Source organism: Sphaeramia orbicularis, chromosome 24, assembly GCF_902148855.1.
Source record: "Sphaeramia orbicularis chromosome 24, fSphaOr1.1, whole genome shotgun sequence".
Classification (NCBI taxonomy): Eukaryota; Metazoa; Chordata; class Actinopteri; order Kurtiformes; family Apogonidae; genus Sphaeramia; species Sphaeramia orbicularis.
This window is the reverse complement of record NC_043979.1, coordinates 15,018,268-15,045,236: the sequence shown is the minus strand read 5'-3', so window position 1 is coordinate 15,045,236 and position 26,969 is coordinate 15,018,268. Positions and strand designations below refer to the sequence as shown.

At 40.5% G+C, this 26,969-nt stretch overlaps 1 protein-coding gene across 6 annotated transcripts in view; it reads left to right on the top strand.

Annotated features, from left to right (window-relative positions):
* Positions 1–26,969, top strand: part of nrxn3b (neurexin 3b) — a 355,069-nt gene that overhangs the window by 316,459 nt on the left and 11,641 nt on the right. For all 6 annotated transcript variants that reach the window (XM_030127828.1, XM_030127829.1, XM_030127826.1 and 3 more), the window contains 2 exons: positions 1,472–1,782; positions 23,894–23,972. In XM_030127828.1, the coding sequence (XP_029983688.1) occupies positions 1,472–1,782; positions 23,894–23,972 (390 nt within the window). The remainder of the gene's footprint in view (positions 1–1,471; positions 1,783–23,893; positions 23,973–26,969) is intronic.

Below are 26,969 nucleotides of genomic sequence, written 5' to 3'. Positions count from 1 at the left end.
ATGCCCTTTTTGTCATCGTCATCTTTTGAAAGTTTTGTTTAATCATGGTGTCCAGTTAAAGGGACTGGGAAAAGATCTACACCATCGCCTTAACGGTGCAACAATAACAAGCACCAAACCTTCCCTAATCTTTTGTACACATTTGACTAAGAAAAGGCATTATCTATGCTGTAACAGTGCACCGATTGTTTTGAGAAGAGAATTAGCTCCCTTGGCTCGCCAGTGTTTGCGAACAAACTAATCAGTGGGCATATCCCCCTGAAAACTTTCCAAACAGCAGGTGCTTCTCCCTGCTGGAATTTATCTGATTGTAGTTATACACATCACACATGATAAAATCCTCACTTGTTTGGTGATGGAGAGCTAATTGGAGGCTTTTTGACAGCAAAATGTTACAGTGAGCCTGCCAAGGTGCACTGCTCCCTGATAGAGTTGCGCTTTTCAATCAGCGCTGTGAGATTAAGTCCTGTTTATTTTTAAAATATTTTTGGGGATTGGGAAGTCTGTTCCCTTACTTTTTTTTTTATTTTTCTTTTTTTTGTGCGCCCTGAGTTCAACATAATATCATTATAAACCGCATTTAAAAATCATTGCACATAAACATCTTAACCTGATTATAAAGTCCCTTTAACAATCGCTTAAACACAGACAGGTCTGAAAAATTCCATTACTGCTGCATGCATGACTCCACACGTTATTTCATTTTTGCTTCTGTGATTACATCCCTGTCATTCCATGCCCAATGTATTATTATTATTATTATTACTGTGCAAATACAAGCTTGCAGTGTTATGTGTTTGTAAATTATACAAATGAGATTTTTAATTATGATTCCCGTATTCTGAAAGTTTTGCGCATTTTCATTTCATAATTAATGCATGAGCAATGTGTTTTGACGATGATATTTAGGCTTTCCCTAATGAAAGTCAGCATGACATGTAGTGAGTGCATATTGCTCATGCTTTATCACAATATGCCAAAGCCTGTATACATATTTATTAATCACTGTACCGCATGAGTCCACTGTTTTGTCCAGAGAATATTAAGTGTTCCAGCTCATTTTTCACATGTTTTTTTTCACACCTGCATGTGTACACTCCTGCAATAATACTACTATATATGCACAGTGTTTTCCCGCATTATCAGGTTCAGTGATGCCTTTTCTGCTATCTGTTCTAGCATCTGGAAAAATAGCTGCAGTCATTTAATATAAACAGAAGTGTGTGTGTGGGGGGGTGTGCTGTAACAAACCTTTTCTCACTTTTTCCATTGTTTTTCATACATATCCACATTAATCAAGAAGTAAAGCAATATGTAACAGACATTGTTGAAGTTACTGTATCTACAGTTCCTCCAGTGAAAGTGTAGCTTCCTTGAAAGTGGTGCATGTGAAAATGTAGATATGTGTTACATCAGGTTAATCCTTCATGTAACACATACTGATGGTGTCTTCACTCCCCTCCTGCATCAGGACGGCAGCTGACAATCTTCAACACCCAGGCCACCATTTCCATTGGCGGAAACGACCGGAAGCGGCCCTACCAGGGCCAGCTCTCCGGCCTCTACTACAACGGCCTAAAAGTGCTCAACATGGCCGCAGAAGGCCACGCTAACATCAAGGTGAACGGTAGCGTACGGCTGGTGGGCGACGTGCCGGCCAGCAGGGGCGCTGCACGCACCACCACCTCAGTGCCACCGGAGATGTCCACCACCTTTATTGAGACCACGACCACGTTGTCTACCACAACCACCCGCAAACAGCGCTCACCACCCACTATTCAGGTAAAGCAAAGGATGATAGGAGATGAGGCGAGATAGAGGAACTGTGTGGAAATGATTGGAAAAAGATGTGTTGAAATGTGTGAAGAACTTGTCTTAAAGGTATAATTTGATCTATAACATTCAAACATACTGTCATAGAGGGGAGCAGTATTTTACCAGAACATGCTGACAACCAAAGCCAGTCAATATTTATACAGTCTACTCTCGTTAAACCGCCCGCCGTTATACTGCCATTTTCGCTCACCGCCGACCAAAACCATTGCACAAAAATCCCCAATGCATTATTCCATTAGCTACCGCCATTTCCGCCTATCGCCATCCACCAGCCCAGTTCCATGCACAAACAACACTTATACCATTGATTTCCCGACCGTTATACCGCCAGCGTGATTGCCATCGAGTACACATAAATTTTAACAATGCACTGAAACAAACGCACCAGACGCTGATCGCGACAAGCTACGAGTAGGTCTATGGAACAGCCACCGTTCATTTATCGCAGAACACTCAGTAGGTCAGGATGTCGGGAAGAGGACGTGGGATTAAGCCAGAGCCTCAAGATGATGGTGTCATTTCCCGACACGGTATAATAATGCTTAAAATGTTTCCCCACTTTAAATGATCCCTTACAACATAACAGAATCAAGATTTATTTAGAAACGCAATTAGAACGGATTAACGGAGGCAGCATAGACATCATATAGTAAAGACATGCACATTATGGACGCAACCCGTTGTAACGCCATTTTCGCTATACCGCCAATTTGGCCGTGAACGGAAGTTGGCAGTATAACGAGAGTAGACTGTACTATATATTTTACCTTGAAGTCTTACTGCCCTTTCTAACAGGGAAATTAAAAAAAACTCTCCATCGATAATAACAGTAGATAACCTCTATAATAATCAGAAGTCCATCTGTTGGGACCTCTTATTGTGTGGCTTTGGTCTGTACACAAACATAGGCCCTACTAATCAATTAAGGCAGCATGAAACCTGCATCCCTCATGTTCTGTGTGGTTTCTCTTTATGTCAAAAGAGTCTGATAGCCCTAAAGACAGGTAACTTAGCTCAGCTTTTACCAAATCTCAACACCATTTGAACTGTTGTATTGAGGACTTGCAGCTTACATCACTGGTCATGTGATTGTTGTTTACACCACCATATTGGTAGGCACGCTATCTGGATCCAGAAAGTCAGAACTGTTGCTTTATATCGTGTTTGTCTTTGGACTCGTATTTGCATGTTTTGTTATTTGCAAATATGTCTGCTTGTGATAAAGGCACCATAGATGAGTTTCAATGTTTACTAACAACAATGATGCACGCGCAACTCGGAGGCAAAAACACGAGTACCAGCTACCAGCCGGCTCACATCAGCCACGTACACCTCCAGGCTCTGCCCCAGAACTGGTGAACGAACCGATATGTTAGCTGTAAAACGGTCCATGAACTGTCTCTGTCCAAAAACCGATCCCATCTTCTCTTTCACGGCCGCATAATTTGACTTGACCGCATCAGGAAGGCTGTCCCATTGTAGAAAAGCAGACTGGCACAGACGGGTGGGGAGTATTGTCACCAGCTCCCCACTGAACTAACCGGTGTTGCCCGCTGTAGCTCCGACTGCCACTTCCATCTGCCTCACCCAGCTGAGGAAACTCAAAGGGAGCAGGTAGATCCACAATCACTCTGTCTCTATACGGTGATCGGTCAGGGGAAGCCCTCCTGGTAGGTTTAAAGGGGTCTTCATCACCGTATCATATGATAACAATTCTTTTTTTCCACGCCGCTAAGTGCAACAGGCACGCAGGCTAACTATACTGAGAAGCTACGCCAACCATGGTAATAACTATAAACAGTGGTCGGCAGAACAGAACCACCGCTGCCACCAATGGAACCCAGTGGTCTTTATGCCTAATTTATAATTGGTGAAAGCTAAGTAATAAACGGCACACAGGAGTTTAGTAGGTCCATCGTTTAACACGTTGTACGATCCAAGGAAAGCTTGCCTTCCAATATGGCGTCGTAAACAGCAAACCACGTGATCATGTGACATTTGTGCAAAACCTCAATAGGACATATTGCAACCTGTAGGAGGTAAAAGCCTTTCTGTGTGTATCTTCATACTGTATAGTCAAAAAGCCACGTGTTAAAGTGAGGTACTAATTATTAGCATATTGACACTGTCTCTATTAACACGTATTTCAGCGTAATAGCAGCTAATGAATCAGAACTGTGTGGTAATCACTGCAGTCACAGCTCCAGTCCAGCGCCAACCATGGATGTTTTATTTCTTTCAATACATCCGTGACATCAGCCCAAACAGTCGCGCTGCTTCTTCATCTCACATTGGACTGAGGGCAGACAGGACTCTCCAGTGACGCACAATTTACTCTAGAGCTGTGGTGTAATGGCAGGACAATGCGAGCCTAGATTATTAGCATGCTAACCGCGATGCTATGCTATTGGATGCTATGGAAATCTGTGCAACACAATACACTGACACCTTTAACTGCTATGTGTTCACAGTCTGGGGATAATTTTAACTCATTTTTGAATGTTACAAATTCTACCTTTAACATATTTTTCATGTGATTAGTTCTGTTTGGATACTCACTTTCTATGTTGTGTGAAACAGTGAGGTTTTTTTTTCCCCCATCTTTCAGTATTTTCACTGTTTTTGTCATACTGAGGTGGTGGATTGTCAGCACGTTGCTTTTTTCTCTGCTTGATCAGTCAAGGTCAGGATACTGTATTTCTCATTCTATCGAGGATTGAAGTGCTGCTGTTCATTGAGGTGTACAACGCTGGCCTGGACACTGCTCTTTTTCTCTACATATCTCTTTCTCTCTGTCCATCTCTATCTGTCACTCACCCGATCCAGCCTAACACAGGCCTTTCTCCAATACGTCCTGAGTCCAAGCCAATGAATGTCACTGCTGTGCCAAGAAAGTAATCACACCGAGCAGTCCTTTGACACCCAGAGGACAAATTGAACCATTCGTTGTTCATATTAAAGCAATAACTCTCCCTCAGGGGTGAGGTGGGGAGGGTTTGGGACGGGAGGAAAGGTTGGTCAGTGGACGACAGACAAGGCCCTAGTGTTATCAGCCTTTTCACCTCAACAGCAGATTGTCTGCCATGTGGTGATGATGGCTCGACATGTCAGCGCTGACATATGTACGTTTCTATCACCTTCAGTGTGGGTAGGCCATAGTCAGAAAACCACTAAATACCCCACGATTTGGAAAAGACTGACATAGAAAAAAAATGAAGCTGTCACATATGAGGTTTCAAGTATTTGTGCTCCGTCTATGTATGGAATCTACAGTGACAGCAATGACTGAGCTGAGATACATTACACCACTGTTTCCTGCACTGGATACAAGGTCACATGAGATTTAAGGAAAAAAATAAAGCAACAACAGCGAATGGCATTTTGTATGATGGGCTATTAATATCAAGGGAAGTCAATAAAGGTCTGCATGCTATGAAAGAGCCTCTATATAAACCACTCTCCTTTTCAAGGTGAAATGATGAAGTGATCCTTCCTTTGTCGATACAAAGGATGCGGCTGTTAGCAAGATGAAGCTCTTTGATAACTTAGCAATAAAAGTTTTGTTTTTTTTTACTCCCAATAACTTTTCAGTCCTTTACTTTTGAATTCCTTCTGAGAGCGCGCCATGTTCATTCTTCTTCCACACCCATGTTCCCATGGCAGTGTCTGCTTTGATTCACACCGCTGTGTCACAGAATTTCATTTGCCAAGGCCTTTAATTTTACAGTTCCCTAGTTGGCTGTCAAATACCGTGGTGTGAGAGGTAAGGAGAAGACCTGTACCAGTTTGGCAGATTTCTCCACCCCTTAGGGTAGTATAGGGGAGTACAGGGAGTTGAGCTATCATTAGTGATGTACTGCAGTCCTGAAAGAGAGCTATAGGCATCTGACACAGCGCTGGACTCCCAGTCGTTGTAATAGTTGAATGTGTGTGTGCTTACATGTAGACTGAAATATGTGTGTTACGGTATCTGTCTTCACATCTATTTTTGGTCCACTTCCCCAATGCTAGCTGTTTCTTTTTTGAGGTGAGAAGTGCTGAATCCCTCAGCGTCTAAGGATCAACAGAATGAGAGACAAGGGCGGGGAGTGGAGAGAGCCAATCTCACGCTTAATTAATGATAGCTCCACGGGGACAGATGCACACGACAGGCACGTTTCGTTTTCTTTGCTTCTCTCACTGTCGCTGAGTTTCTTGGCTGCTCTCTGGGTCAGATGGTCCTCAGGGGGATGACACACAAGAAGAAGATGTTATAGGATGGGTTGGTCACAAGAAAGTACACCCTGTCTTCTACTAGAGTGGATGTACAGATAAAAGAACCTGGGTCACAAGGTTCATTCTTATTCTTATTCTTACTATTATCATTATTATTATTATTATTATTATTATTATTATTATTATTATTATTATTGTTGTTGTTGTTGTTGTTGTTATGATTTAGTCTGTTCCATTTCCGTTCATTTTATTTTGTAGGAGTGCCCAAGTACTTTTATTTATATCTTAAGGAATTTACCTTTTATTTTAAAAAAAAAAAAAAAAAAAAAAAACTTTAGGGTTGGGTGCTACATAAAGTTAGAAACAAAAATTGTAGATGTGTTATGTAAACCTGCTCATTAAAGATGAGGCAGAATAAATTAAAATACAGAACAGTTAAAAGACCATTTTAATCTGAGACTTTTTTGTGTCACATGAAGTTGTAAAATCAAGCACATTCTCTTTACATGATGAATACATTGCCCCCGTAGGTGAACAATGTTTTTCTTTTTGCATCAGTGTGCCTTTGAGATTTTTTCTGACTTGGTTTTCTTTTTTTTTTTTACATATATGTGTATGTATTTTAAAAATGTTTTAACATTATTTGTCTGCATCAGCCTTTTTTTGTGTGTTTTAGTTTTATTTAGTTTTAGGGATCAGAGTTTTGAGGTGGTTTCACAAAGCTCTACCTTGAGAGATTTAAAACTTCAAATATAGTTTTAAAACTTATTGATGAATGTTCCCATATTAGGCTAAAGAAATTTTACTCTTGTTCACCATCACCTATTAACATTCAGGGAAAACAGAAGCTTTTTCATGTAATTAATTTCATTTTCTCATGTTGCATGGGTCATTATAGTATTTTAGTTCCATTGTTGAGCATGTTGAAAGTTGAACACTAGTTTTAGTTTTAGTTTAGTCTTAGTTTTCATCAACTATAATAGCACTGCTTTAGACTAGAACACTGAGAGTAAAAGACCAACCAAAGTAAAGTAACATTCAAATAATAGTTTTGGAATAAATCAACTTCAGTTTTCACTTTAAATCCACTTCACAGAGAAAAGCACCAAAATAAACCAAGTGCAGTGATCCTCTATATATATTATATATTTAGCACTGACAGTTTTTCCTTTGACAGAAGAAACATTCTGTTTTAAGTCCAGTGTAGTCTTTTAGAGAGAAAAAAAATGCAACAGCAGTTATAATGAGTTTGTGCCACATCATATCTGAGTTGAATAAACGTCACTGAGTTGGCGCTGAGATAACTCCTGCTGCCTTTAAACTCTTTACCTCTCAAAGCCTGTGGAGCATCTGCTGCAACCACTCAACACAAGACATTGCTCTGCTGAGTTTCATCTATGGTTTGACTAATGCTTACTGTGTTAGCATGCCTTCACACACTGTATAAAGTCAGATCGATGCGCACAGAATTGGTTACATAAATAAATTTACACTCTTGAATGTGAAATTTGTACTTTGAGTTTCTTCTGTTCTCTGCAAAAGTGCAGCTTGACCATGACTACATGTCACCCTCTCCAAGGAGGCCTTCATTTAACTCCACACTACTCTCATAAATATTTAATTATTACCCCGCCCCCTGAAGGGGGAGGCAAGGGGTGTTGGTTTTGGTTCAGTTTGTATATTCTTTTGTTAACACTTTAGCAGCAAAACTATTGGATCAATTCATACCAAATTGGGTTTATAGATTGCCAGTGACCCAGAACAGATGTGTTTACATTTTGGGAAAGGTAGGTCAAAGTTCAAATTTTTTATGATTTTTTAAAAATCTTCCCATTTACTTACAATGGGTGAAATACGTGCAAGGGGCAGGGTTTGTTATGCCTGGCACCACTTGGTTACTTATCGACCTGGCAAAACAAGTAAATAAGGCATAGAAAAGAAGTAATGCAATGGTCAATAGATATAAACAAGACTAATGGACTAAATATAGTCACGTTTACTGTAAGCAGCATTTGAGCTTTTCTTATGGACCACTGACTTCTTTTATTAACAACTTTTTCTCCCATAAAAAAAAAAAAAAAAACTTTTTTTGAGCTTCAGTGCTCATAACAAGTCACTGGTGTTAAAATTTAAATGGTTTCATAATTATTTGGAAGTCATGCCACACATACTAAAACTCTCCTGGTAGTTTCCTGCAAAGAAAATCAGTATTTTGATGGTCACATACAGATGTCTCTGAAAACTAATGGCATGAAAATGACATAACTATGCAGAAATGTAGTAAACTGGACTAAATTATAGTATACTGCAGCAGGTGTAGCTTGTTAGGTGGTTACCTAAGCTATTCCTCTGCAGGATTCTGGTTGAACCAAAGAATGGATTTTATGCTTGCAGGCTTGATGTGGATAGTCATTTTGGGAATACTCATTTATGCCAGCCTCTATCATGGGAGATCAGCATCTCTCGTTCTCAATTAACTCGCGCTGCTGGCCTGAGATGTTTGGGAACAATTAGGACGGGAGGCTGCAATCTACGAGTACCGTGGGGGAAAACAGCTGAGGGAGAGACATTGAAAGTGATTTGCATGGTTGCCGTGTTAAAGAAATTGCTCGCGTCCATCATCTTCAACTGGCCCAGTGCTCAGGAGACGGGAAAATGAGAGGTAAATTGTTTGTAGTTTAATTGGGCTTTTTTTTTTTCCTGCTGAGAGGCGCTCAGATTCACACACTCTATGATGACAGAATTACACTGAACTGACATGGAGTATGTGTTCAGATTATTTTCTGAGGTATTTGAAAGGGTAGAGGCAGTGCAGGGAAGTTTAGAGAGCCAAGACAACATCCAGCAGAGGTCATGAACCAGATTCAGCTCACACTGCCGCTGTGAGATAAAGTGTTGCACACTAAGTTACCACGATGCCCACTTTCCCTTTTTCTCCTCGCTGTTTTTTCCTCTACTTGTTTCTTCTACACCGTCTATCTAAAGTACATCAGGGATGCTTCTAAACGCCTGGGGATATATGATAATCACTGATTTATTCTCTCTTCAAGAGGTAGTGAGAAAGGCGCTGTGCAGCATGCTGCGTGTCTCCGAGTGGTAGTCTGCTCGATGATGTTTGATCAGTGTGTTCATTTACTGGTGGGCGTGTGCACAGGTGTGTGTGTGTGTGTGTGTGTGTATTTGTGAGCATGCGTCGGCGGATCTGCTCGACTTCTGCACCTGCTGTCAGCCGTCCTCTCTTTGCAGTTAGTTAGTCTCTGTGATCAGTTACCGTTACAACCATCCCCAGACCCGCCAGTAATTGTGTTAAAGGTCAAACTAGTAGGCAGTTTTTCTATGAGACGCCTCCTTCCTCCTCTTTCTTTCTTCTTTTCTTTCTTCTGTCTCTTTCTAGCTGCTCTGTTGGGCACCCTGGCTGTGTGCTCCCCATGAATTATGGGAGATGAATGCTGGAGGTCCGCTAGTTGCTCAGTAGGACCAATTAGGAGACGGCAGACTGATGGTGACCGTGCTGCGGTGTGTTGCTCATTAGCAGAGAACACACATATACACTCATGTGATCACACAAGTTCTACACAAATGTCTTAATCTCAGTGTCATACATCTGCATTTGTGCGCAGCCAAATTAAGGTACCTAAGCTGTATGCATATGTATGTGCACACACAGACACACACTCCAGAGTCAGTCAACCTTTGGTTATGTCACCTGTGGTAACTACATACATTTACAGCCAGTTTGCAATTACACTTGAACATGTTTCTACTTTACTTGAGCTTCCATTTTATTCTACCCTGTAATTCTACTCCACTACATTTCAGTGGGCGATATTGTAATTCACTACAATTATTTGACAACAGACATATGTAATTACAAGTTATTTTACAGCTGACCATTGTACACAATAAGTACACATAAAAAACTTATAAAATACAACCTTTACATGTAGTCAGCCTTACATTTCAGATGTTAACAGCTCCACTAAACACTGATTTTTGACGTTATTTTGAGAAATGTTAAACTGATCTTTTTCACCTTTTTCACAGCAGACATTTTGATATTTTGCTGCAAGAAAAAACCCCACAGGTGATCCTAATAAATTTTTTTTCTCTTTTATTTGTTTATTTCGAACAATTACAGAATACATGCAAGTTCAAAATTCCAAAAACATTCATGTACACTCGAAAAGGAGCGGGAAGAAGAAAAACTTATTTAATCCCACCCCCATTCTCATCATTAAATAACTTAACATAACGTTTTAAATACTCACTCCTGTCTTTAGACTTCAAGCCAGAACAATGAACAAATAGGCCTATACCAAATTAGAATAAACTCATTTGACAGTATTTACATTATATAACCAAAATGTGTGTGAAAAAAAGAAACAAAGTACATTCATGATAGTGTTACCACGGGTAACAGTTAACCGTTAACTTACATTATAATAATTACATACCAGCAATGGTAAGAAAACTACAATACCACTAATGGTAAAGGGCAGCACATATCAACAATGGTAAGAACAATACCAGAAGGTAATGAACAACACATATATATGTATCTGTACATATTGCAATATAAACCCACTGTAAATAATATATACATAAACATATATTTTTAATAGACCAGATCCCTGTACACATCCACTTACTGTATAAAACTCCAATTTGCACTTTGTACATATATCAAATCCACTGTTAATCTCAACCCATTGTTGCTTGTTTATATTAGATCTATGTTTACGTGTGTTTGAGTTTATGTTGGAATTGTACGCCGTGAGCAAAGAAATACCAAAGCCAAATTCTTTGTATGCGTTCACATACTTGGCCAATAAAGCTGATTCTGATTCTGATTCTAATGTAAGTGCACCAGAAAGCCAGAGCAAGGAGCCAACATGTGCACACCGGAACTTTGGAAACGATGCATGTCTGTAGAAAGCAGCCACTGTGAATAGATGTAATTACATTTGTTTTCCAGCATAACAAATCCAAATGTCTACTGTGAAAAAGGTTTATAGATTAATGAACAGATCCAAAAACTGAAAATAGATGTGTATCATTTTCTTATCAACATAACTACTTATTTAGAAAATCAAGAAATTAATTATTTAGAAATAATGGTCAACCATAGAGTGGAACAGTAAGTATTCAACAGGCAGGGTGCTAAAATATAATAATATGTAAGACCAAACCAGTGTGTTTTGCAGCTAATTCTTCTGCACTTTTACCGTAGGATTTTTCGTACAGGATGTGTCATTGTAATGGAGTATTGTGTTGTTTTTACTTAAGTAAAGGATCTGAATAGTTCCTCCACCACTGCTGCATCAAATTGTCAGTACAGAACAGAGGAGAGCCACAGTATCAGAGGATTTGAATGTTGGATGCTGAATAGTTTTGTGCCATCAACATGACAAACTCATTCTGGCACTGTCAAGGATTGTCTGTCTTCTCTGTAGCTGGAGTGTGTACGCGACATTCGGCTGTGATTCTCTATGAATTTTTCATGTCACTCGGTGCGTGAGAGAATATGTACATAGAGCCATATCCATCAGACTTCTCAGTGTGAACGTGTGTTGTGGGTGTTTGCAATTTCATATCTGAAGATGTGTGTCGCGTGTTGTTCGGTGTGTGTCTGCATGCATGTGTGAGTCGAGGGCAGTTTGTCTCTCAGTGTGAGAACCAGCGGCTAGCTCCAGGGGTTTTGAACCACGGGGGTTTTTGTAATGGATGTCCCCCCCATGCCTCACAACACAGCTTATAGATCCTGCGGGAATGCTTCTGCGTGTGCGCGCATATGTGGACGTGTGTGTAAACCTGCTGTCTTGTCAGCCGTCACTGACACGACGGGGCACTTGAACAGCAAGGGGCAAGCAAACAGCACACATCGGTTACACACACAAACACATACGGTGCAGTTTGTTTCTGAGCTGACCAGCGGGACATCAGCACATGCTCTGGGAGGTGTACAGGCTCACATCATGTGGAGAGAAATGGCTGACTGGTTATAGCACTGTTACAGCAGCCACATGTACAGCTCAGGATGAAAACACTCATACATCATGCAATGCAATTAACTTTGCAGGTCGCTGTAACCATGAAAGTGCCTTCTAAATGTGCTGAATTTTAACACAATCCAGCATGAAAAAAAAATAAAACCATGCATGTGGACATCTCAAATTCACATTGTAGTTCTTTACAGTACAGATGTCATCGATCCCAAAGCCCATGCCAGTAGACTTACATGGATTATCAAAGTGGAACAGCTACTATTAATCCCTTGCCAAGTCATTTTTAAAAAGAAAAAAGCATTGTGAAGTTGCTTTGAGATCCCACACTCTTGGTGGTGTGTAATTAACTTTTTTCCACCACAACGGTTCTGAGAACAAAACTATTACAAGACTTTGCCTTCTTTCCCTGAACTTCTTCAGCACTCTCTGTAGGATATCTGAAGTTACTCCTGTGCTCCATGTTTTTTTTGTTGCTTCATATTTTAGCAGCTTTATTCTTGTTTTCATATTCTATCATTTTGAGAAATGTCCTGATTAAGGATGCATGAGAAGATCAATATTAATTTCATCTCTGTCTGCACTGAACACAGATAGCTCTGATGTGATTAGCTCAGCTTAGCATGAGGCCTGTGCGCAGAGGGAAACAGCTAGTCTGTCAGAATTGGCATATTTGCATGTTGTATAAATTTATGCAGTGTGTATGGAAAAAAAACTATAAATAATGCTTTAGCAACATGGTGTTACAGCAAGTCTGACACGCTCATGAAGTTGTATCTTTAGTAACTTTAACCAGAACTCACACACTTTAAGATCTAGTGATTATGAGTTTTCTTCCCGTAAGATATAATTTGTATTGAACGCTTTTAGGGATTTGATTTTAATTTAATATTTAGCTTTTGGCTGAAGATAGTTCTTCCCCCGCGGCCAAACATGTCACATCATGTATATTGCACTACACAGATATGAAATATGAAATTGACATTCATCATTTAGCGTAACAGTCTGCAGCAAATTCCCAGAAATGCTGAATTATAAATACTACAGCATCAAGTGAAGCTTCATGAGTTCTGTACTGTATGCAGGAAAAAGTAATAGGGTAGGGTGATTTGGCGGAGGATGGAACTGAACATGTGACTTTTTTTTTTTTTCCACATGGATGGTAATGAACCTTTGTACACTGTTTTTCTGTGAATATATTTGCAGATAACACATGATGTTCTACACACACACCAACTTACACACATGTAATAGTCTGCAAGTTAGAGTGTGTTGGAAGGAAGAAAGACAGAGAAGATCTCTACAGACGTTCACTGATGTACATATCAGTTGCTGCATCGGCACAGATTTTACCACGTCTGTACTGTACTCAATAGGATTCAATTATGTATCACAGAGATGCAGTCTTTGATGTTTGACAGCAGTAATGTCTTCTGTTACACTGGTTGCTCAGCTGAGCTGTTAGCGAGGCCTAGAAATGTTCCTCCTGTGAGACTTGATTTAAACTTCAGTCAAACCTGTTGCTGTTAATAGCAGTCAGTGATAATTGATAATAGTAGAAGAATGAACAGCGTGTCTGTGTGCATGGATAGTCAGCCTGATGTGAGCAAAGTATGTGGATGTACTGGGGGAAGCTCGACACGCAGTATATTTTAAATAATTTCTCTATTGGTTAGTGATTACGTTTCAACTTTCATCTTCTAAAAAGAGACTAAATTGAATGCTTTAATTTGGTTTGTGCTCATTAGAAACTGAACCCAAATGGGACCCCCAGCTAATTTGGGAGACGTAAAGCTGCCAGCAGAAGCCATTACATAACGCCTACATTGATTCAATATTACAGCCTTGAAGTCATAATAGCCTTTGACGGTGAGAAATATGGCGATATTGAAATGGATTGAAAAGGGAGATCAAAATGTGCTCCATGAGGAGAAAGTGCAAGGTCCAATTTCAGTTATTTGTTGCAGACTTCACACATAGTGAATAGAAAGTCAATAGAACCTCCCATTGAACATATTGTCTTACTCATTGATTGTGTTGTTGTAATTAGTGAAGTCAGCTCAAGTTTATGTAAGGTCTTTGTCACAAAAGTGTGTCCCAAACAATTTGGCTTAAATTATGTCATTTTTAGGTCAATTATGGGGCTTAATCTACTGCAGCAACTAAGTGGTTGATCTTACAGAAGCCAATGGAAAAGAGGGATTAAGTGAGCTGAAAAAAGGCCCAGAATTTTTTTTTTTACATCCACCCAAATTTGAATTTAATGTGACCACATTAATTGCCATCAAGATACACTAGATCACTCTTCTATTCATTCACAAATAGATGAACCACATGATGCAGGTGTTTTACAATTAGTAAAACTAAGACAAATTTATTTTAACAGAAACTCAAAATGAAAAGTATATCAAACAACGCAACACAAAATCAAATTAGAATTGCAGCTAAAGTCACCTTTGTTTTCATTTTCCTGCTTGATTTGCTTCATGTTGTACCACTAACCTTTAATAAACCATATTTAATATGTCGTACATCTTTTTATCCCACCTCTCTCTGCTTCTTTAAATTAAAGATTTCCTTGACACTAAAAATAAATCAAAACTAATCCAAAATTAGTCAGTCTTTCCAAAATAACAAAACCTGCAGGTTCAGTACGTCCACTCTTCTTGCATCAGCAGCATCTCAACAGCCCACCTACCAAGTTTCAAATCAATCTGACAAGAAATATCTAAGAAAATTGATTTCAATCTTACACCCACTGAAAGATAAGCTGTTAGAGATCCACAGATGCATGTAAAAATAAAATAAAACTCCCTCTGCACATGTAAAACTTGACAAAAAAAGCAAACTGAAAGACTAGATGAAAAATTCTGAATATCCATAACTCTGATGTGCATTGACAGAAAGAAAATCAATGAAGCGAAATGAAATCTGTATTATCTTGTGTCCTGACTGATTATGAAAAAAAAGATGTAAAACTGACATTTGAAAAATAAAACATGTTTGAAGTATCAAATGGGACTTTATTCCAGGACAGAACCAGACTAAAGTTTGGTTGTTTACAGCAGTAATGAGGCTTCAAGGGAGGAACTTTGAAGAACATGAAGATTAGTTTGACCAAGATGGGGGTCTTGTTTTCCAAAGCACTGCCTCAGGTCTCTGAGCAGTGTTGATTTAATTTTGTTTAGAAGCCCAGTCTCTGCCAGTGTGATTTTTAGTAAAACGGATTCCTTTTCAATCCTGTCCTGTCCTGACTCCCCCCTCCTCCTCCTTTTTTGCTCTCATCTTCTCTCAGCCTCTCCTTTGGTCACGGCTTTCATTGCAGCTCACCGCCACATCCACATGAATTCCTCACTTCCTCTTTGAAGGCAGAACCACAAACGGTAACACAAACCATAACTCAGAGCCCAAATCAATGCTCCAGTTTCACCTGCGGATGGCATGGACTCGCATGGAGAGAGGAAATTTCCTTCTATCTCTTGTCTGCTCACCTTACATGTTCCTCTGGACCTGTCTCTCACCGCCCGCACACTCCCTTTAATCTTTCAGTTACTGTGTGTACCATGCATGTATGTGTGTGAGTCTGTTTGTCACTGGGTTTCCCTGATGACCTTGTACACTGCGGCAGGGGGGTGATTAAGGATCAGGGCCAAAGACCATTTCCTTTTCCATGGGAAGATGAATGACCCTGTTTGAAAGTGGCTGCCTATGGCCTCAGGGCAATTAGAGTTTGCTGTGAGCCAGCAACCCTCACTGCTCTGTGTACAAAGGCAGGTCCTTGAGAAAAAGAGAAATACTCGGCACATAACCCATTCTGCTGAAACCAACACGGTGATGGTGAACAAATTAAATGCATTTTCTGTTTTTTTTTCCCTCTCTCCAGCTGTTTTTCCCACCTCTTCTCCCCTGCCCTCTTTCATTTCTCCATAAACCTAAAAAGAAATGTGCTGACTACAGGAGGCCTCTAAGAATGGCCCAGCGAGGCTGCTCATTCCAAATATCAATATTTGATCTAGAGAATTATTTAGCATGTAGCCTTGACCCTACAAGTGGATGGTGGAGCTCATTTTGTTGTAATTTATCCTTATTTAGGCCAAGGTTAACAGCAGGGCTCCCAGTCTATTGTACTACCTTAGTTGCTGCATATTTCAGCAATATTGTTTTTAACATTTGGTAACAGCCAGTGGTGGAATGAAACTAAGTACAGTTGTCAGTACATACAGGTAAGTATGTAAGATTAGGGTATGCATGTGTGCTTATGTGAAGTTTATGTTGTTAGCTAATTCTGTTTTTTTAAAAGAATATATTTATTAAATTTTCATTTTTCAAAAGGAACAAAACAAAACTGCTCAGCACCACTGTGAAAAAACAAACAAACTTTGAGTCAGCATAGAGACAGATTCCCATCACATTCATATCTATATAAGAAGAGTCCGTTTACGAGCAGATGAAAGCCTGAGACAGAATTGAGGACACTTTTCCTTCAGTTATAGTCCATGAAGGGTTTCCAAATGCGGTTGAATGTGTCAGTCTTAGAATGTGCCAAGTATGTCAAAAAGTCAAGTGGAATGTGCTCCAATATTAGCTTTCTCCATCCAGAAACAGTAGGGGCTTAGCTAATTCAGTTTTAAGATAATGACTGTCTCACTGTACACTATGTAGCAGACTCATCTATTTTTCTGAAAAAAATCCTTACAGTTGATTTCAGCTTCTTTAGTGCTTTTACTCTGCTTTTCAATAGCAGCAACAACATTCCGCACAACCAACCATTAGCTTAGAAATCTTGAGAATGTTTAAGTTAATGTGGAGAAGCGATGGGCTTCTACTACATCTATCTTTCAAACCCTCTAACTATAAGTACTGTTAGAAAAGATAGTAATATGACCTTCCATAATATACAAGCCATTGTGCATGGAATGTACTTTTACCTCTGGTATTTAAAGTCATTTGCTGTTGATACTTTTTTGGTTTACTTAGAAGTTTAAATACAGGGTGTCCCATAAGTCTCCATACATAGGAGACATAATACATTCCATACATATATGGTTCTAACATGTATTTCTTTATATTTCTTCTTTATAGTTCTTCAGCAGTGGAGGACACGCATTGAAATGTGTTCCTGACAAAATGGCAGTCATATAGAGCATATTATATAAATAAAAATGGTTCATGTCAAGAAACGTTTATTTTTCCTATGTATGGAGACTTATGGGACACCCTGTATATAAGATTTGCATTGAGTTTGTGTTGCAGTTCATTTGTTGACAACAGTCGACTCCAGTTGCTAGTGTTGCAGACTTTTGCCACTGTACAGAAGCAGAGAAGTGCTGCTGAAGAACTCTAGGGCAATTGTAAAGATTTTCACAGAAACAACATCCCAGGTCCTCTACAAAGAAATCAGTGTGCAGGCTGTTATCATGCCAAACAACCAGCTCGCAACACAAACAGAGTCCAACCCAGACTTCACCAAAGCAGAGTTTGGAGGAGCATTTTTTATTTGTTTTGGATTATGTCTACAATGTGCTATTTCTACATTTTTCAGACTAAAGGCTCTGAATACTTCATTTCTAGCAGTACAATGTAGTATTCCTAGAATTTTATGTTTCATCAGTGGTACGTGTCTGTGCTACAACATCTCCCACTCCTTCATTTTCTCATTTTTTGTCTGATAAACCATCTTATCTGTCACAGAGCGGGGAGCCTGAGCAAAAAGAGTTGTGGCAGCCTATTGATAGGGATATGGCCTGGTGCCATTGATTCCCCTTGTAATACAAGCCTCTCCCTTGTCGGCCTGTCAAAGCCCAGATCGGACATGATAACGCGCACATCAGACAGCCGTCAATAGAAAGACGAAGCTTCCGCCATAGAGATGACTATCTTATTTTGGTGCGGGGGTCGATGGGGTGGGGGGTGGCAACTGGCGAGAGATAGCGAGAAAGAGGAGATGAGAACGGGAGTAGGTCTGACCTCTGATTTCTGACAATTTCTGGACTATTTCTCAACCTGAAAAATAGTCTGCTGTATGTATTTCCATCAAACATGTGAGAAAAATGCGTATGTCCAAGGTGACCAAAGAGGTGCCTGGGGTATAAGGAGTTGCTTTGAATTCTGTGTCTTTGATTTGCCCTTGCCTTTGCGTCGTCACTTTGATCTCTGAACATGCAGCCACATTGGATATCCATGGCAACTGACTGCCAGGATGAGGTGCTTGAGGAAAATTGATTTGTTTGGGGTTTATTCCCATCAGTACAGAAAAGAGTCAGTTTTAGCCAGTGGGCAGTGTGTGGCATTGTAAATAAACCAAATTGGGTTTGATAGTGGGGTTGTAATGTGGATCTATAATGTTGTGAGTCTTCCCTTATTGTCCAAAGGCTTCGCTTTTCAGTGTATCTTTCTCCCTCAGGCCAAAAAAATAAAACATGTGAAGGTCATTTATTATGATAAGGCCATGGTGTGTTCAGGAGCAACCTCTCATGCACTCTCCTGATGATATGACTCAGTGTGTAGTATTTAAACATGTGCACTGAGATTTCTTTCACCTCTCCAAGACACACCACTGGTCAAGCTCATATTTCATGTCGTGTTTGTACCCCGAAGGCCACGGCTGGATTTTAGCCTTTATGCTGCCTTTACTGACCCAAGGGAAAACTATAGACAGTGGTCGAGTACATTATGTCTTACTCTCCCCTTTGCTGAGCACAAGTCGTCACTTTGATGTGGCCGATCAAATCACCGTCACACTCAGCAGAATACTCAACTGTAGCCACAGCAGTGGTGCAACAGCTGCTCCTGGTACTATTCTGCATTTATTCCACCCATGTTCCTATTGTACAATTCTGCAAACCACAGATATGTTTAATCCCTAAGTAATTTTTTATTTAAAGATCCTTTTTTGCCTTTCCTCCTAAGGCAAGAGCTCACTGGGGAGGAAGAGGATATACAAACTTTATCACCAGAGACCTGAGTTTGCATCCTGACACACAGGTTTGCTTTGCTATAAGCAATAGAAGTACTTGTTTAATGTTAGCACAAGACACTGGTTTGGTTAAAATATCCACAAACCAACTGTGAGGTTTTTTTTTTTTTTTCTTTGGGGGGGGGGTGTCTGTATGAAACCAAACCCTGGTCTCTTTCCCTAGCCTCAAGTGCATAAACCTATCTATAAAAATAAAAACACAAGTTACATATAAACATCATCTCTGAAAGACACAGAATGAGAATTGAAAATACTGTCATTTTACAAAAATATATAGAAATCATATAAATGCACTTTTTTCTTCAGATATTCAGAGTATAAATATCAAATCTGAAGAAATATACAATGTTTTTTGTGGCAAATGGGTTGATTTATTCCAATCAGAAATATTCAGTGTGTAATTAATGTGACCCTAAGACAATTTAACATAAACACAGTTAAATCCTGGTGTATTTTAAGAAGAACTTGTCGACACTGATGTAATTAAATTCCAATTTTGAAAAAGTAGCTCTGGTATGTGATAATTTTCCCTGACTGATTAAGGCATATTAGATTCATTAGATTCAAGTTATTAGTATATAATTTTGTGTCCATGTGCTTTGTTTGTTGCTTATCTGTGGCAGATACGTTAATATTCAGCCCACATAAAGACATGCTGTGCATCTTTTCTGAAGGACATGCTGTAAATGGCGAGCAGATTTCCTCCTCTGGAAAACTTTACAGACTTTAAAGTGTGAAAACTGTGGCTCGGCAGTATTGAATGGTGGATTTTATTTGGCTGTGGAGGAAATCTGCCAAACACCGGTTGCACTTATCTGTTTGATATAGCAGAGCATGGCAGCCCGCAGTGCTGCTGCTACTAATAAGCTTATGGGAAGTATTTTACTTATCCTTTTACTGTTGTACGAATGATATGCTGAAATTGACAATAAAACGCAGCATTTTCCTTGAGGTGAAAAGTTTAAACATTTGCTCCCCAAGTTTTCAGGTTCCCGTTAATCAATCTTGCAGCCCTTTTGTTCAGTCTAAGGTCAGGCCTGACTGGTGATCTACCATGCACCCCATTTAGTTGGTGAGGTAATTGCGGCTTCGCCTGTTAATGGTCTCTGCGTTGCTTCTGGCTGATTCGCCATAGTCAGTCTAGAATTCCTGATTAAACACAAACGAAGCTTTGTCCAGACAGAAACAGACCATCACATCACATTCTACCTTTTCTTTGTGTCAGTTCCATCAGCTGTCAAACTAAAAGCTGTGTATTTTGAGACACATCTCCCAAGGAGGCTGTCTATCTGTATCGATCGCCGGTGTGATCCTTTGAGTTGATTTGCTGAAGTGGTCAGAGGTAAATGCTGTTTTAATGAAGTCAGACTATTGATTTGGCTGTGGTGTTTGTTTGTGGAGTTAGGAATATGAGTATGACTTGAAGGGAGAGTAATCAGGATAATCAGGCATGATGCACATACAGTATTTATGTATTGAAGTCATAGTGCATGATATGCTTTCTTTACACACAGGAAGTAGAAGGCATGCACATGCATATTAAGCCTTCCCACACACGCAGCAAGCAGGCTTGTAAATCCCCCCCACACCCAGACTCTCTTAAAAATGACGATGAGAACATTTGTTAAGAATAATTACACCAAAAAAGAAATCACTTTGCTGCCAAAATATATCCCACTCTATGTTATGGAGATTTAGACAGAGAATTGGATTTCCCCAGCTGTGAAATCAGTTTTTGTAGTCCCGCTGGCCAACCACATCATTATGCTATACCCCGCTGTAGGCACCCATCACTGCACACACATGCAGTCTATGGCTTTTCTGCTCCATGAGCTCCTTTTTGCATTTACAGCATCTAGCCTTATGCCATATGTTATTATCGACGTCTCTGGTCGACTGAGAGGAGGCTGTGAGCTTTGTGTGTCACTTCATTGGTTCTGCATTAGCCCAAATGCGGAAAAATGGCACCCTAAACCCTTCATGAGAAGCACTTCAACCTGAACCATTGTGACAGGCCGAGATACATCGTATGTTTATGAAAATGAATCAGGTGAACATCTAGTGGGTCTACAAATGTCAAACATCACACCTCAAAAGCCCTCTTCAATTTCTCAGAGTGGAATCAAAGTCGCGTAGATGAGTGAGTCTTTCACCCCGAATCTGTAGATGATTTTCAATCAAATGCAAAGTGAACACATCAACTGGAGTGTGTTCCTCTGCCGTCTAAATGCAAGCTTCACAATGCCCGAGCTGAGCCAGGTATTTCTGCAGCGCTGTGCAAGGCTTTGGCCTCTGTATGTGAACAAGGAGCACAGAGATTACAAACAAGTGTGATGAGGTTTACTTCAGGGTGCTGTTTAACTGTTATTACATTGATTAGCCTGCCACTCACATTTCTTAACTCAGAAGCAGCGACATCAGTCATTGTAACAGCATTACCATGGATCTTTTCACATGTCAAAGCTCATGCATTTACTGTCTTCATCTATCTGTTTAACTAGTTATTGATTTTTGTGGCATTCAAACATAGGGCTCGTTACATAAATGTTTACTAATGCCTTTTACTCAAATATAACAGCCTGAATATGGATAGAGCTGCAATGCTTGCACAATATTTGGCAACCTTTGCCTGAGAGGGAGCTGCTTTTCCTTTTCACTGCAGTGGTAGCAGGACTGCAGAACAGCAGTGAGGTGGAAAATTATGATATCAAGCAATACGTTTAAAGTGTTTATTTCTTTCATGACCAATGTGAGCAGTCCCCACTTCTCACCTGCCAAATATCCTGTAGATCACCTTGTAAATTTTCACATCATCATTTATTAGACTATATAATTCAGCTGCACATTGAAGATTGTATGAGGCAGAACTTTATGGAACTATGCATCGTGTTAGAGCCAATACTGTGCAATAAAGGAGAAAATAATGGTCATCTAGAAGAAATAATAATAATAAAGATAAAAAAGGCAGCTGATAATATTTAAAACCTAAATTGAAAATACAGAGAACGGTGGCCTGATTATTCTGACGTTTTTCTTTAGTTCTACCTTATATAAGTATATCCCCTACAAATTTAACTGACTCATTTATTACATTTAATGGTTTATTGAACTGATTTTATTTTCTTTAAATCTAAAGGTTAAATTAAACAGTTTTTTTATTACAGTGATTGTAATAAGCTTGGTCTTTCCACCTTTTTGCTAACATGGCAGCATTTAATTAACATTTTAAATATTCAGTTAGAACTTTACATATTCTACTAAGACATGGTATATAGAATTACTTTCACATTTACATAATGTACAAGTCCCAGAGGGGTGCAGTGGTGGTGAAATGCACTGGCTGCACACTCTGTAACGATAGAGGTGAGTCGCTGCAGTTCCAACATATTTATCTAATTTGAACATATGGGGACTTGCTAAAATAATTATTAAAGTTTATTTTTTTCCCCAACAAAATTTTAGCTTTTAGAAAATATAGCCGAGGCTGCTGCAGCACTGGCTGTGAAAACGTTTGCTCTGAGCTGAGCCGCTGTAAGCAGCAGCTGCAGAGAGATGCAGCATGAATGGACGAGAGAAAGGCAGTGTTTTCACTTGATGCTGGGTTATGGTGTGATGGTCTCGGGCTGAAATTGCTGGAACAGACTTTGAAGTGGCTGTGGTTTTTCATCTCTCTCTCTGTGTCCCTGCCTCCCACATCTGCCGCTATCATAATAACAAGCAATAACCCTCTTTCAGCAATAACCAAGACTTTTACGCCCGTAATGTGGCTTCAATAAATAATGTCATGTTTGCCAAGGGGCCATATTTTACAGCAATTTAGTTTAGAGCCTCCCCTCTTGCTTCGTTTTTGCCTCCTCATGCTGGAGTAAAGTACATAATGTGATGCATTATGTTCACTTGCACACACACACACATTAACACATTATCAAATGTACTGATAGAGAAAATAACTCCATTGTGCCTAATCACAGTCCACATTAGGAATATGCTTGGAAAACCCTACTTTTTTCCCTGAGGCGTGGTGAACATGCATGCTCTGCTTTACCAGGTGCATGCATGTAGTCAAGACAGACAGCTTTTTCTGGGCCCTGTTGAAAGCAGCAGTGCAAGCATGGGGGCGCGTTTCATTAGTCTGTCAAACTCAATGATATTTAGAGCCCCACACCCTCGGCCAGGACTGGAAAACTCAATCAGCACTCTGATTTCATAACCCTGCTCGGTGACAGGGCTTATTTTATCGCCCCGCTGATTCATTCTAATAAACGCTGGCCGCCCAGCGCACCACTGCTGAAATACAACCTCCCCCTCCTCTGTCCTCCTTGGGTCGACCCGAAAAAAGGGGCAAGGGTTGGGGGGGTGAGGGGATAAATCAGAATTGTGGGAACTGGAGGGTGCAGATAATCCATCGCTGGTTGTGCAAGTAGCTCCCAAGACTGCCGGCCCCATCCCCTCCCACCCTCTGCACCCTTTAGCACAAATCAGGAGCCAGGACGGTGTTGATCTGTGAGGGCTTGGTGGGGCCATTGATTGTGGACGATGGAGGAGGAGAGGGGCGATAAATAATCGGAGGCAGTGTGCGGTGGGTGAAGGAAAACAATTATCTGCGGAGGTGGAAAGCACATAAAGTGAAGAATGATAAACACTGTGAAATATGATTGACTCCAAGTGATATATGGAAGCCGAAGGACAGGCAGAGAGGTCTGTGTGAGCAGAGATATCCTTGAATGGAATGGCACTATACTGCTCTGGGTCTAACCACACTCCTCTGTGTGTGTGTGTGTGTGTGTGTGTGTGTGTGTGCGTGTGTGTGTGTGTGTGTGTGTGTGTGGGGATGTGGATGTGGATGTGTCTGTTTCACCCACAGACGACAGATGACATTGTCTCATCGGCAGAGTGTTCCAGCGACGACGAGGACCTGGAAGAGTGCGACTCCGGACATGCAGGTGGGATGGGTGTGTCGAGTTGTGCTTGCTCAGATCCTGGTCTATTTCTCCTTATCTTTCTTTGATTTGCTACCGAGGAACCTCTCCTCTTAGCATCATGTCCCATGGGAGCTTCAAGTGTAACTTCAAAAGACTTCTGGAAAGTAGCCACTATGAAAAGCATACACTAGTTCTAGGGCTTCTCAGTGTAAATCTAAAGTTTAAAGAACTCTGAGCTCTTGGGAGATGGATGAAAGCAGTAAGAGTTAAGTTTCTATATCCATACTGTAGCATGTTTTCTATAGGAGGTCAGTTTTAAGTTGGTGTTAGTACATCAAAGCACGTAGTCAGGATTTTTCTGACAGCCACTGTAGTTAAAGTTAACACCGTCCATCTCTGAAACAAGTTACACTTAGCTATGGGGCCACTGGTTGCAGACATGATGAAGCATTGATACTAATTTTGTTCTCTCAGCATTCGGTCGAGAGCAAAACTTTACTTAACAAAGTACGAAATTAGTATCAAGCCTCATGTCGCCCGCACTGATGCTTCAAAATGTATCTGTCCTGTACATGGTTGATTTCCTCTTGCTGTGCGTGTGTGTGCGTCTCTTTTGACAGAGGATACATTTTGAGATTCTTTCGAGAACAAAGATGCTTTCAGCATAGATACTGTGATATGTAGCAGACTAACTGCAACAGAGCCTCTTCCTCCCTTCTCCTCCTTCTTCTCTTGTTTGTACCTCTGTTTCCTTCGTCGGAGGCTTGCCTTACCTGAAACATTCTAATAGAGAACAGATATCCTCGAATTTCTGTGCGCATCGTCTCTCTTCCTCCCTCCCTCTACACACAGACACACACAAACACACACAGATCACTTTGTGATTAGATCAAAGTGATAAGACATTCACTCAGCGGGGTTGGAAAATAAAAACAGAGCTCAGAATAAAACCGTAGATTTAAAACGAGTGGTTATTTTGAGGCAACTTGGGTTTGGACGACTTCAGACGTTTGAATGAGCAGCTGTCAGTCACGCGTTTGCCCAGGAGCGCTTGGCGTCTATCCTAATTGTATGGTGTAAACTGGGAGACGGCGGGCGCTCTAGATACTGGCTCTTGTATGTAAAAAGCATCTCCCCTTAGGCGCTCTGGAAATCATTAACAGCCCAGACTATTTGATTGCTTCACTGTCCTTCACAACGGCATCACAGCGGACTAATTGATGCAGCGTTAATCTGGCTAAATATGCCACAGCTTAGCACCGAGCATATGTCCACTTTTCACAGCTATTAATAAGGATAAGCTGAAACAATACATTGGCCTTTCGCTCTATCTGTGCTCGGAAAACGTTAGAGATAATCGGGCGTTTATTTATTTCCTTCCGCAAGTCAGGTCTTTTTGTGCAATTTAGGAGATATTCTGCTAGCAATTTCACCATTTCCCCCCAATCGGTTGAAGAAACTCATTTACTTTGAGGCCTTATCGCGTCGTAATAACATTTGTTTCCTTGAAATTATGACCATGTTTAGGTGCTTGTACTTATGGCTTTTTGATGTGAGCACAAAGCCATTTTCTCAGTGCGTTTGTGCAGTATTTAGACTCAGCCTCTTTATCTCTAAGCATGAGTCGTTTTAAAAGTCAGACACATTTAATGAACTGAATGAATTTTTCCTACTTGTGTTTTTTCACTCCTAAAACCTCAAACCCAAGTATTCTCAAAAGTGGAAGTGCAACAAAGCGTAGTTCAAGTTTTAATGAGAACATGGTACCCTCCCCTCATATAGTGGCAACATACGTAGTCATACACAGTCATACATACTGTACATTTCACCATGTTGACACAGAAATTCATATCCTCATTCCTTGCCCCGCTTCCAGTCGTATGAACAGTTGCATGACATGATGTTGGTTTGTTTCTTTTCTGTTGCATTTGGTTTGGTTTTTACTCCTGTGATGCACATATGAACATCTCTCTTCTGTATCGATTTGGACCCAGCTGCTGGGTTCGCTTCAGATTTGAGCTTTTGTTTTTGCTTTATTTTGGGCTTTGGGGTGGTTTGAGTGCAGGGTGGGGTGACTGGGGCTGATTTTTCTTGTTTTGTTGTTGTTGTGTTTTGGGTTTTTTTGTTTTTTTGATTTTGATTTTGATTTGATTTGGTGTCCTCCTCATCATCCGTCGTCCATCCTCCAAGCAAGGATAAAGCCGCTCCTCCCGTTTTTGCCTCATCTTGTGCCGCATGAACTTTTGGTGGTTGGAAAATTCAAAGTTCTCCTCCTCATCAAGTTTGTGTTTTATTATTTTTGTGCCATATGGCTTCTAAAGAAACATCCTCCTCCCATTTTCGATACAACATAGGGAAATGAACGGCAACAAAATCTTTTCTTGCCATCATCCTTTTTTTGGCCTTGTGCAGGCAACCCCATTCTGTCTCAAGAAAGTTGTGTGTGAAAGAATGACTCCCTGTGTCCCCTCCCGAGTGTTACCCCCCCATCCCTCCCCAGTCCATCCTGACTCACCCACCTTCTTTCTTTTAGCCTTTCTGCATATACATGTCTGTTTGAATGCAGATGGCATAAAAAGACTTTTATTGCCACAAAGTATATCTGTTTTTCTATTCTATCTGTTGCTCCAAGTAGAAGGCATTTGTGGCATGTACACTGTACTGGTCTGTACTGCAGCTCTATAGACTAACTGATAACCCTCTCCCCCACTCCCCCAGCTTCTGCATGCATATGATTGGCATCCATTTTGTGTGTTGCTTCTTCTCCACCCATAAATCCCAGGCTAACCCCCAGCTGGCTTCTACTACATGTCAGTGTGTGTTCAGGGCTACAGCGGTGGGCCCGGACCACCGCTGTTACCTTCGGCAGCTCCTCCCTCGGAGGCGTCTCGTGTTTGTGCTTGTGCCTGCTGTCTCCTGTCAGTACCTCGTCTGTCTCTGCCAAACAGCCTGTCCTGTCTGCTGTATGTGGTTGTCTCGTACTCGTGTTGTCTCTGTGTTTTCTAAAACTGTTAAACC